Source organism: Alosa sapidissima, chromosome 22 (assembly GCF_018492685.1).
Source record: "Alosa sapidissima isolate fAloSap1 chromosome 22, fAloSap1.pri, whole genome shotgun sequence".
Lineage (NCBI taxonomy): Eukaryota > Metazoa > Chordata > Actinopteri > Clupeiformes > Clupeidae > Alosa > Alosa sapidissima.
In genome coordinates, this window is record NC_055978.1 from 3,544,467 (window position 1) to 3,557,240 (window position 12,774).

The following is a 12,774-nucleotide window of genomic DNA, read 5'->3' on the forward strand; positions in this document are numbered from 1 at the left end:
ACCATTGCCTGGATACTCACAAATCCTGAAAATGCTGGCACTTCGAAAAGAACAGCGAACAAGTGGACACCTTGGCATACTCACAATGAGAGAGAAACAGCCTAGAGTCATTCCGGCTGGATGGAAAGTCCCACTGGAGGGTCACGTGAGCACCAGCAACATCACCGCTGAACATTGTGCCCTGATTGAACAGCCAACCACGTCAGCCCTTCCAGGTGGAATTTTTGTGGACACTTGCCTTGTCACTTTGCCATCACAGCACCCTCATAAGCTCCCTGTTTGGGTCCGGAATGAAACAGAGCACGACATCACCTTGCCTGCCAATTGTGTCATTGCTGAGCTGACCATTCCCCATGACATTATTTCAAGTCCCTCTTTGGAATCCAAGCCATCTGAGAGAGTCAAGTGTTGTCAGCTGTCCTACCAGCAGCCACGTTCAGCTGAAACACCTGACTTGACATTTGACTTTGGCGATTCTCCACTACCAGAGTCTTGGAAGAACAGAGTCACTCACAAACTGAATCAGTTCTCTGATGTTTTTGCCCACCACGAATTAGATTATGGCCAGGCCACAAGAGTCAAACACCACATCAAACTCAAAGATGAGACACCATTCAAACAGCGTTCAAGACCAATCCACCCACAAGACTATGAAGCTGTACGAAATCACCTCCGGACACTCCTTGAAGCTGGAATCATACGTGAGTCTGAGTCTCCATACTCATCCCCCATCGTAGTAGTCCGGAAGAAGAGCGGTGATGTCAGGCTGTGCGTTGATTACAGGAAACTGAACAACCAAACCATCAAAGATGCGTATGCACTGCCAAATGTGGAGGAAACCTTTTCTGCTCATCACAATGGTTCTCGGTCATGGACCTGAAATCTGGATACTACCAGATTGAGATGGAAGAGTCTGACAAGCCCAAAACCGCTTTTGTCTGCCCATTGGGATTTTACGAGTTCAATCGTATGCCACAAGGGATAACCAACGCCCCCTCCACCTTCCAACGGCTCATGGAGAAGTGCATGGGAGACATCCATCTGAAGGAAGTGCTTGTCTTCATCGATGATCTGATCGTCTTCTCCAGTTCCTTAGAGGAGCATGAAAGCAGACTTACCAACGTTCTGACACGGCTCAGAGAAAACGGCCTGAAGTTGTCTCCAGATAAGTGTCGCTTTTTTCAGACCTCTGTGCGATACCTGGGACATGTTGTCTCAAGGGATGGAGTCCATACTGATCCTGACAAGATAAGAGCTTTAACCACCTGGCCAGTGCCCAAAACTCTTAAGGAACTTCAGTCTTTCTTGGGATTCACTGGATATTATCGCCGCTTTGTAAAAGATTATTCCAAGATCGTGAAACCTCTGAATGCCCTTACTGCTGGATATCCACCTGCCCGGAAAGATCACAAGAACAAGACTGGCAGTGGTGGGAAATACTTTCATCCCAAGGAGCCGTTTGCAGACCGCTGGACCCCTGCATGTCAGCAGGCGTTTTTGATTCTCATTGAGAAACTGACGACATCCCCTGTCCTTGGGTTCGCTGATCTGAAGCTGCCTTTCGTGCTACACACAGATGCCAGCACCACAGGCCTGGGAGCAGCTCTCTATCAGGAACAAGACGGTCAAAGCCGTGTCATCGCTTATGCCAGCCGAGGATTGTCATCAAGTGAGTCAAGATATCCAGCGCACAAGTTGGAGTTTTTGGCCTTGAAGTGGGCTATTGTCGAGAAGTTCCATGACTACCTCTACGGAAACACCTTTACAGTCTTAACCGACAATAACCCCTTGACCTACATCCTGACCTCAGCCAAACTTGATGCCGCAAGCTACCGCTGGTTGGCAGCCCTCTCGACATTCAACTTTGACCTCAAGTACAGAGCTGGGAAGCAAAATCAGGATGCTGACGGACTCTCAAGACGTCCTCATGGCGAGGTGGTAAACGACCGTGTGTCACTGGAAGAAAAGCAAAGAATTGAGCAGTTCACCTCTCAGCACTTGTCATCCTCAGCTGATCAGTTGAACTTATCTGCTGATGTGGTTTCAGCTGCCTGTCACAAACATCTCTGCTGTCCCCAGACAGACTCACCACCCATGACACTGGTTGAATCCCTCGCGCTCCATCCTGAGGCTGTGCCAGACGTCTTTGAAGAGGATGACTGCTTGGAAGGACAAGTCCCCGTCCCCATGTTCTCTGAGGATGAACTGAGCCGCCACCAGAGAGCTGATCCTGTTATTGGAAAAGTCATTTCCCTGCTGGAATCAGGTGCACAAGCCACGCCTCAACTTATAGCAGACTCTCCCGAGCTCAAGTTGATGGTGAAAGAGTGGAGCCGCTTTGAACTGAAGAATGGCGTCTTGTACAGGAACCGGCAGTGTGACTCCCGCCCTGTCTGTCAGCTTGTGCTTCCTCATGAGTTGAGATCTGCTGTACTCAAGAGTCTGCATGATGACATGGGGCATCTTGGGATTGAACGTACTCTTGACCTGGTCAGATCCCGCTTCTATTGGCCGAAGATGGCTGCTGAGGTCGAGAGGAAGATCAAGTCCTGTGGCAGATGTGTCAGACGGAAGTCTCAGACTGAGAAAGCTGCACCTCTTGTCAACATTCAGACCACACGACCGATGGAGCTGGTGTGCATGGACTTCTTGTCCCTCGAGCCTGACAGCAAGAACACAAAAGACATCTTGGTGATTACCGACCATTACACCAAGTATGCAGTGGCTATACCAACAAAAGACCAGAAAGCCTGCACGGTAGCCAAATGTCTTTGGGAGCAGTTCTTCGTCCACTACGGATTTCCCGAGAGACTCCACAGTGACCAGGGCAGAGATTTCGAGTCGCACACAATCAAAGAGCTCTGTGCCATTACCGGAATTCGGAAAGTGAGAACCAGTCCGTACCATCCAAGAGGTAATCCCGTGGAGAGGTACAATCAAACACTCCTCAGTATGCTGGGAACACTGAAGGACAAGGAGAAGAGCAGATGGCGTGACTTTGTCAAACCCCTCACTCACGCTTACAACTGCACCAAGAATGAAGTCACCGGTTTCTCCCCGTATGAGCTGATGTTTGGCAGACAACCCCGTCTACCCATCGACATCACATTCGGATTGCCCGTTCGAGGAGTTCAGTCAACCTCCCACTCTCAGTATGTGAGAAAGCTCAAGGCTCACCTAAAAGAGAGTTATGAACTGGCTATGAAAAATGCATAGAAGGTGGCTGTCAGGAACAAAAGGCGTTTTGATAAGTCTGTCCGGGAGTCCACTCTCGAAGAGGGAGACCGTGTCTTGGTTCGAAACATGCGACTACGGAACAAGCATAAACTGGCAGATCGGTGGGAATCCAGTGTCTACAGGGTGATCAAACAAGTTGATGACGTACCTGTCTATGTTGTCCAACCTGAGGGGACGGATGGTCCAACCCGCACTCTGCACAGAGATCTGCTGCTGCCTTGTGGAGTGTTGACTGATGAGGAACCTCTAGAGCAACCCGAGAAGGGAACGACACGACAACCCAGAACAAGGAACCGCCCTGTTCAACTGTCAGAGAGTGACGCTTCAGACTCTGAGAGTGATAACTCCTGCACTAACAGTCCTCCAATATCTCCTGACAGAAAATTCACTGGAGTATACAAGATTCCGAAGCGCTGCCATGACTCCTCAGCTGTTCTCCCAGCTGGACCTGAAATGTGTGATGGATACTTACCTATGGGATCCCTGGATGATGTCTTACCTGTCTGTGCTGCTGCTGCTGAAGGTCCCGTTGATGCTGCTGATGTTGAAAGTCCTGCGGCCGATACTGAGAGTTCTGTCCCTGCTGCTGGTGCCGGAAGTTCTGTCCATGCTGCCACTGCTAAGGGTCGTGTCCATGGTGCTGCCATTGCCAAGGGTCCTATCCGTGGTGCTGACGCTGCTGGAGGCCCTGTCTATGCTGCTGCTGCTGGAAGCCCTGTCACTGTCGCTGGAAGCCCTGTCTCTGCCGCTAGAAGCCCTGTCTCTGCTGCTGCCACTGGAAGCCCTGTCTCTGTTGCTGCTGCAGAAGCTGAAAGAGCAGCGATCGGTGAGAATTACTTTCCTGAGCCCGTGGGTGACTGTTGGAGAGACATAGCAAATGAGTCTCAAGATGACCCCCTCTTTGGGAATTTGGAGAAAGAGCCCTCGGAAGCACCTGAACTCCATGAGGTGCCAGATGATGAAGTGCCTTCTGAAGATCCTCCGACCAGGAGATCTGAGAGATCACGGAGAGCTCCCAGCCGCTTTCAGTATTCCCAGCTAGGGAACCCCCTTATTTCTTTCGCCCACACCATATTAGATGGTCTTAATAGGGCCATGGTCTCTTTTAATGAGCTAGAAAATCACTCACTCCTGAGGATATAGCTTTCCGAAAGTTAGACCTGTAGACACCCATGAAGGGACTCAGGGTGATTTAAGGGGGGAGGGTGTAACCCACCTTAAAGTTTGGTTACTAAGACCATAACTTTAGTTTTAGAACAGTTTGAGTTCAATAAATATTTTAATATATAAATAGAATAAATATGAATAAATAGCAAGAAGCTGAGTTTACATGATTATATGTATTTCTTTTTTGGTCTGCTTGAAAGTGCAGGTATTCTAAAATACTTTTATTGTGGTATAGTCATCTCCTAGGTGACGGGTTTGTTTTTCACTCTCGAGACTCCACTTGAATGAAATTGATTAGACGTTACTGATAATCCTCTTAAGAAAAATAATACTCTTTATCTAACTCTAATCTAACTTTTTCTAAATCTATCTATCTATCATATTGAATCATTTTACCTTTCCTTATATCTATTTTTCTACGGATTGTTGAAGACCTGTGTTGTTTGAACCTCGAACTCCGGTGAGTTAAAATACTTCGCTAGCATTCTGCTAGCGAGTGATTAGCACCGTTAGCTGATTGTGCATTCAAGTCAATAGGATGATTAGCATGCTAGAAAACTGAGCTAACTAATTAAAAACCAATCGGAGATGCTTTTACTTTATTGTTCTTTTAAGTGCTGCTATTGTAATAATATTGTCTTTAAGTATGTTTTTGAGTAATAGAGAAGTTGTTAATGAATATATTGAATTACATGATTTTAAATATATGATCGTTGGTAGTAACGAACTCCTAAGAGATAGGAGACGTTAATATTAGAATGTTTAGAGGAGCGCGCACAGTAGTAGCCTGTGTGTGTGTGTGAGTGAGAACGGCACCTCTTCTCTCTCATTACCAGCGACGCTAACGTCGTAGTTTGGGCCTAGCTAAGTTAATAGGACTTAATTGAACTGGAATTGTAGTTCAATTGGAATTTAATGATATCTTACGACTTTGATATTGAATATATATCCTTAATTGTATTCTCAAACTGCTGTATGCAGATTGGTTTTTTATGTACACTGGAACACTGGATGGCGAGTCAGTCCCCTTGGATCGATTGAACTGTTCTACCCTTTCATACTGGATAACCAACCCCTTGAACTGCCCTTTCATACTGGATAACCAACCCCTTGAACTGCCCTTTCATACTGGATAACCAACCCCTTGGATCTGTTCCCTGGATACAGATAAGCCTTCACACATACACTGACATTGTACACTCACACCACCTTACCCGGGTATTTCTTTTCTTTTGGACATTTGAGTTTTTTACTATTGATTTGATACTTTGAATTTTTAAGAGCTCTTTTATTATTTTATAGGGTTTTGTATTTATTTATTATTTATTTTCTATTTACTAATATTTTCTCTTCTTTTCTCTTAGAGAAAATATATTCTTGCATTTAATAAACCTGCATTATTTATTTATAACATTTTACATACTGGTGTCCTTGTCAATTTACTCCCCCCTTAATGCCGAACCTAGAACTGGCCTAAACTTAACAGTAACTCATAGAAGCACCTCCTTTTACTTTAAAGTGCAATTTATTATTAAGTAGAGTAGAGGGGTGCTACACAAGCTTCTCAAAACACTTCATCACTGTAGACGTCAGGGCTACTGGGCGGTAGTCATTCAGACATGATGGACTTTTGTTTTTCGGTACTGGAACATGAGGCAAGTAGGAACTGTCTCTTGAGCCAATGATGTGTTAAAGATATAAGTGAACAAAGGAGCTAACTGAGCAGCGCAGGATTTCAAAACCCTGTTAGAAATTCCATCCGGTCCAGCAGCTTTTCTACAATTAACCCTCCTAAAGGCATTGCTCACATCGACCTCAGAGACACAGAAAGGCATCCTCATTTGCTTCACATGCTGCAGCTAGTGCAAGATAGTCTGTGTTTTTCACGTCAAAGCAAGCATAAAAAGCATTAAGTTCATCAGGGAGGGCTTTACTCACATTCATCATAGCCAGTGATGGTTCGGAGTCCTTTCCACACTGGATCACCCTCCAAGAAATCAGCTTCAACTTTGTCTCTATAGCGCCGCTTAGCATCTTTAATAGCTCTACATAAACTATAAGATGCTGCTTTGTAATCCGTCATATCCCCTGAAATAAGCCCAGCATTATAAGTCATGGTGCGTGTCTTTAATGCCGTTCTCACTTCTCTATCCACCCATGGCTTCTGGTTAGGGAAGCTTCGGATCTTTACAGTTGGGATGATGGAATTAGTTAGCATATTGATGTAACTCAATTGACCTATCGCAAGCCCCGCCCATCGAACGTGGATGAGCCAATGGCAGTCCAGTAGCTCCGCACATGTAGATAAAGTCTTCCGGAACTGCTCCCCCTGCTTTATATTCACGAGCACACACCATATCAGACAGCTGATTAGAACGGTATTGTTGCGTCATCCGGAACTTTTTCCCTGGCCGGAACAAATTCACTGTGACAGCTCCATAGAAATGCATTGGAAGCCGTGATTTTTTTCCGGTTTTATGGGATTGTATAGTGATATAAATGGAAAAGGGACGACCAAACGACATGTGTGGGATTAACGCAACACTGATACACAGAATAATGGCTTTCAATCTTGATTATGCTTTTTTGTTATTATGTTAAATTAGATTAAATTATCTCCTCCCAGCTCTCCCCTATTGTAAGCAAAGAGTTAAACTTACTCCTTAGCAAACCACAATGAAACAATGATTGTCACTTAGAGGAGACTCGTAAACAACTAAGGTTAGCATAGTTAGCTAACCGCTGCTAACGTGCTAGCATCGCCTCGTCATAAAAGCATGGGGCTGTGCACAGTAGTGTAACATTTATTCACCAAAAAATAATAAAGTTGAAGTCGCTCTGCAATGTAGACTATGTTTCCGTTTATTTGCAGTACCATGTTCCTTACATGACATGACCTGGTGCCCTAGCAATATGCATGCAAGTCTATCTAGCACAGCTAGCTATTAATATCAGTGAGTCCCACTCGCCCCCCCGTCTAAGTTTGTCACCCAACAAACCTAGATATTATTTTTTATACATGTGTCTCCATACTGGAGTTGTTCAACGGATTCTAAATGAAATCAGGTCCATGGCTCTGTAAAAGAGCCTCTTAAGTTGTAACTTTTACAGACAGGCTTACAACTACCATTGAAGTTCTAGTCAACTCCGGTCTTAGCTGTCGGACTTAGCAACAGTAACTAAGGGGGGCGGGACTTCGCGAAAGGTCAATTATGTCAGCAGAGTTCGTCTTGAACATCTCCCAGTCAACGTTGCTAAGGGCGTCCTGTAACCTGGCTTCCGATTGGTCAGTCCAGCGCTTGACCTCCTTCGTCACTGGGGGGTCCGTCTGACTTCTCTGTTTGTACATAGGCGGTAGGAAAACAGTGGCATGATCTGATTTTCCGAAAGCTGGTAGAGACTTAGCTTTGTAACTGTTCTTGAACTGTGTGTAGCAGTGATCCAGTGTGTTGTCACCACGTGTAGGGAAGTGAATGTGTTGAATAAATTCAGGCATGGACCGGTTCAGATGTACTTGATTGAAACAGAGAATGTCTAATCTGGGGAGAACTGCCACTCTCGGAAAACTTCCGGTTTCTGAACTGGTTGCAGTTCCTTCTGTGGTTCCACATGAGGGCGCTCGTCCACGAGTGCAGAATGCATGGAGGTCTATGGAGCTGTACCCCTCAAAATCCACTTTTCTCGGGATATAATTTTTTTCAAGTAATTTGAGTATTGTATTCGAAAGGGGAGTATTATATTTTTTAAAGTCACTTAATTGTTCTAAAAAGCCTTTAAAATGTGTCAATGACGTCATTCATTAGCACAATGCTAGCGTGTTATGTGCAACAACGACCCAACCTGTAAGAAATCAAAAGGACACAAGTACTCGTTCATTTAACTTTTGACCTATAACCAATGTTGAAGTTATACAAACTACAATCAAATCTGAGATTTGTCAATGACAATCAGGTGAAAGAGACAAATTTAGACGTCTAGCTCCATTGACTCCCATTCATTCTGCACTCATGGCGATCGCCCCCAGTGGAACTCTGGTGGAACTGCATCCAAAATTCGGTACAATGGGACTTAATACGGAGTGGCAAGGCTCTCCGTAGACGGGCTCTGATTGAAATCACCGGCCACAATAAGCGCAGATTCAGGGTGCGTGTGTTGTTGTCTGTTTAACACTTCTTGCAATTCTGAAACCGCAGCATCTGTGTTGGCTTGTGGAGGAATGTAGACAGCGTTGAATATTACCGAAGTAAACTCACGGGGCAGGTAGAAGGGTCGACAGACGATCGCTAGATGTTCTAGATGAGGCGAGCAGGACTTTGAGAGAACGGTGACATTTCTAGGATCACACCACTTGCTGTTCGTCATGATGCAAACACCGCCACCTTTCGATTTTCCAGATTCCTCAGTCCTGTCCTCAGTCCTGAGCGAGCAGCAGAGAAAAACTCCACCGGAGTGATGGCACAGTCCGGTACAAGTTCAGTTAGCCATGTCTCAGTAAAGCATAGAATGTTACAGTCCCTGATGTCTCTTTGAAACTGTATCCTCGCTCTTCGTTCATCCATCTTGTTCACAAAAGACTGGACCATGGCTAGGAGAATGCTAGGCAGTGGAGGCCTATGAGCTCTATTCCTCAATCTGTTACGGGCCCCGGCTCGTTTTCCTCTGTGTTTTTTCCTTCTGCGCCGAGATGCGTCTCCATGCATACACATATAACTAAAGCCTGTTTAGTACTATCCAGCTCCACACACACACACACACAGACACGATACTGTTGAGTGCTTGCTTTATTTATATTTCTTTATGTAGTAAAGACACATTTGAGTGTTTCATTAGATTTTCAAAACTCAATAAACTATATTTGGCCAGTATATGACAGTGATGATAATGGCGTGTCTTTTTGTCATGGATTTTAAGGCAGTTTTTGTACAAAGATTCTAAAGGTTTTATCACTGTTTTACTTGCCTGAGACCAGGATGTGATGCAGTATAGAAGGTGAGGGATGATCATTGCTTGTAAGTATGTACTAGATGCCTCAGTGCTAAGAGAATTTCTTATATATTTAAAATTTGCTAAATTAAATTTCAGTGTATTGCACAATTTTTTAACATGATCTTTAAAAGTAAGATTAGAATCAAGAGTTACTCCCAAATATTTAAATTTCTCTACATGTTTTATGTTTTGTTGATTTACTGAAATTTTGGGATAGGTCTTGAGTTTAGATCCAATGGTAAAGAACATAGATACAGTCTTTTCAACATTCAATGTAAGGCATGAATCCTGTAACCAGTCAGTAACCCTGCTCATAACACTTGTTAGCTTATTTGCCACATCTGTTGCACTTCTCCCATGGACATACAAAACAGTGTCATCAGCATACATAATAATATCTATGCTCTTGCAAACGTAAAGCAGGTCATTGATATATAAGCAAAAGAGCAGAGGGCCTAGAATTGACCCCTGTGGCACTCCCATGGTAGTGGCAAGTAGATAATGTGCCATTTACTTGCACACATTGAGTTCGGCTACTTAAATAGGACTTCATCCAATTTTGGACATTTGAGGAGATCTCATATTTTGCAAGTTTATGAATCAGTACTTCATGACTGTGTCAAAGGCTTTACGTAGATCAAGGAAGAGTGCTCCCACCACTCCTCCTTGATCTAAGCTAGATTTAATTTCCTCCAGAAAGTAGCAGCATGCGGTTTTAGTGGAGTGTTTTTTCCTGAAGCCGAATCGCATAGGGTGTAACAAAGACTTGGAGTCCAGATGAGCAATTAGTTGTTCTGCTACTACCTTTTCAATAACCTTAGACACAGCTGGGAGAATACTGATGGGTCGGTAGTTTGAGACCACTTGAATATCCCCAGATTTGTGCACCGGGGTGATAATAGCAGGTTTAAGAACGCTGGGGAAAATATTCTCACTAAAAGATTTATTTATGATCATGGCTAGAGGTATCATAATTGATGTTTTGCATTGTTTTAAAAAATATAAAAATGTTAAAAGTAACTGTTACTTGAGTAATTTATTAACAAAGTACTTTTTTACTTTTACTTAAGTAGATTTCTCAGATGGGAGTATTTACTTTTACTCAAGTAATTTTTGAAGGGAGTGTACTTCTACTTGAGTATAGATTTTCAGTACTCTACCCACCCCTGACTATTACAAAATTTCAGTAAGAAAAAAGGCCAAACAAATAGCATTCATATTTTAACACGGCAGTCTATGGAGTTTGCCATTCTGACTTCAATTTTGGTGGTGAGCTAGGCAAACACAGGAGACGCATAACTGAAAAAGGTTCATGATGGCGTAGAGGCAATGGCCAGTGCGTGGAGTCGACGCAGAAGCATAAATCAAGCTTTAGCCCCAAAAAGGTTGAGAACCTCTGCTATTGTGGACAAAAATCTTTGTCTTAAAAAAAACTCTTGAGGCCCAACTCTTCCAAGGATACCTCCTCTCGTAACACCTCTCTCAACCTAACACACTTACCATGCACTTCCCTCCTCTATCTTCTTCTTGTACCACTTTCTCCACCTACCATACTTTGACTAGTACTTATAATGTTGGCACTCTTATCCTCTAGTAAGGTGCACTGTAGCTTGAATATTATTTTCTGGATAAAAGCGTCTGCTAAAATAAATAAAAATGAAAATTTACACAAAAAAGGTCAGGCTTTGTATACAATTGATTGCATTATAATACCAACCTCTGTCGAACTTGGTAGTAGTTGGCTTATGGAGAAGCACAGTTTTAAGTTGTTCCGGGTCAGTTAGTGTCTGGAAACATAGCTCCAAGTCTGAAGTACTATCACTGAGTAATGACGCAGCCTGAGAAGCACAGACAACAAAAAGGTTGAGCAATATATGTATGGATCAGGGCACAAAATTGAGTAGGTAAAAAGTTAAGCACCTCTTTGAAGTCTGGTACCGGCAGCATTTGCTCAAGTCTTGAAAGGAACTCGCCCATCAGTGACTGTAGTGCCGATTCAAACTTCTTTCCATACACGGATGGAAACACCTCCTGAGAGGAAGTAGAAAAAATTAAATGAAAATGAAAGCTAAACATTATATAATCATTTTTGGGTTTCAGTGCAACTTTATGAATTACCTGGAAGAAATGATTCCAATCGTTAGTGTCCTTCAACAAGTTCTGGACAAGGTCCAAGAAGTTCCCAACCGCAGTCTCCGTACTTGTGTCTTTGTTGCTGTCCTACAAGGACAGAACCAATGAATTTTGTCATTTTTCATAGATGCCATTTTCCTAGATCATATTTTGAAGTTACATTTCAGCAATCAAATTCCACTTACCTCTATATGTTGCAGGTCTTCAACAAATTGGCGCATTCTGTCAATGTGTGGCTGTATGGTCTTTGGAGCAGATTCACGGTCTTCCTGACACAGTTTAAGTAGCAGCTGAAATTGCAAGAGAGAGACCATTAATAGCTGACTAAGCCTACTGCACGTTACTGGGGCTGGTGTGTATAGCCCACAGCCTAGTTCATTCAACAGGTCAGGGATGTCTGACTTGCATTGGCAAATGCATTGTTAATGTAGTAGGCTACTATTGTAAGTACGTAGGCTACGTTTTTCCGTCATTTCTGAATTACATATTGATATGGCAGTTAGCTTACTTTTCATTACACAGTATAGGAGCAGATCTAAAAGTACCATACCCTTCCTCGCAATCCCAGACTGAGCAGAATTATTTCCTTATGACTGAGTATGTCGGGGAATATATCGACAACAAGCGTTACAAACTCGTCCAGATATCCGTAATGAACGACTCGGCATCGCTGAACAATTTGCCACATCTGAGCAGCCATCAACCGAATGGGGGGTACCAAAAGTCGCAAAGAGAGCGGGGGGACTGGCACTGTAGAGAAATAGTGAGTTTAATGTTACGTTAAAGCTGTGTTTGCTAGCTAAAAGTGTAGCGTTACTTACAATTAGTCATAGGTGTACCGTTAGAACGCGCATGGAAGTATTTTTATGCAGAAATAACATGACTTAGTTGTAACATCAACAACAGACCTTGTGATTTGAGTAGAGATTTCCGTCCCATAGCGAATTGACGTTGATACTGCTTCAAATTTGCAGTGTTGAGCCAGAATAGAGAAAATATAAACGTTAAGCTACATTTGGGTCGAATGTCTTGTTCTGACGGAAATGTATGTTGCCGTTAAATTATGATAAATAATCGGTGAAAAGATAGATAACAGCCATAACAGCAGCTACCCTAAACAGTAAACAGAACTCCACATTGTTTCGTCGCAGTGCCTGTCGTATTTCATGTGCGACGGTTGACGGCGAACGTGTATCATAATAAAAGTCATGTATTTATTGTCACGATTTGACAGGTGCTTACCTGGTCATG

At 43.5% G+C, this 12,774-nt stretch overlaps 2 protein-coding genes across 6 annotated transcripts in view; one reads left to right on the top strand and one right to left on the bottom strand.

The window, feature by feature from the left end:
• The window catches only part of LOC121697103 (zinc finger protein 572-like), a 28,336-nt gene extending 15,639 nt beyond the window's left edge, over positions 1-12,697 (bottom strand). For 2 of the 4 annotated variants that reach the window (XM_042078415.1, XM_042078413.1), the window contains exons 1-6: positions 12,432-12,697; positions 12,074-12,273; positions 11,709-11,813; positions 11,509-11,610; positions 11,311-11,421; positions 11,108-11,228 (exon numbers count right to left, since the gene is read on the bottom strand). In XM_042078415.1, coding sequence (XP_041934349.1) covers positions 11,108-11,228; positions 11,311-11,421; positions 11,509-11,610; positions 11,709-11,813; positions 12,074-12,273; positions 12,432-12,462 — 670 coding nt within the window. In that variant the 5' untranslated portion in view covers positions 12,463-12,697. The remainder of the gene's footprint in view (positions 1-11,107; positions 11,229-11,310; positions 11,422-11,508; positions 11,611-11,708; positions 11,814-12,073; positions 12,274-12,431) is intronic. The other 2 variants (XM_042078414.1, XM_042078416.1) reach the window with 2 other exon arrangements.
• Positions 3,304-5,668, top strand: LOC121697116. Of its 2 annotated transcripts, XM_042078432.1 has the most exons (3): positions 3,304-3,868; positions 3,899-4,864; positions 5,386-5,668. In XM_042078432.1, the coding sequence occupies exons 1-2, from the start codon at positions 3,304-3,306 to the stop codon at positions 4,378-4,380; spliced, it is 1,047 nt and encodes a 348-aa protein (XP_041934366.1). In that variant the 3' UTR covers positions 4,381-4,864; positions 5,386-5,668. The 2 variants fall into 2 exon arrangements, with proteins under 2 accessions (XP_041934366.1, XP_041934367.1); XM_042078433.1 differs by having other exon boundaries at positions 3,655-4,864; positions 5,386-5,667.
• Positions 12,698-12,774: the final 77 nt, after the last annotated feature.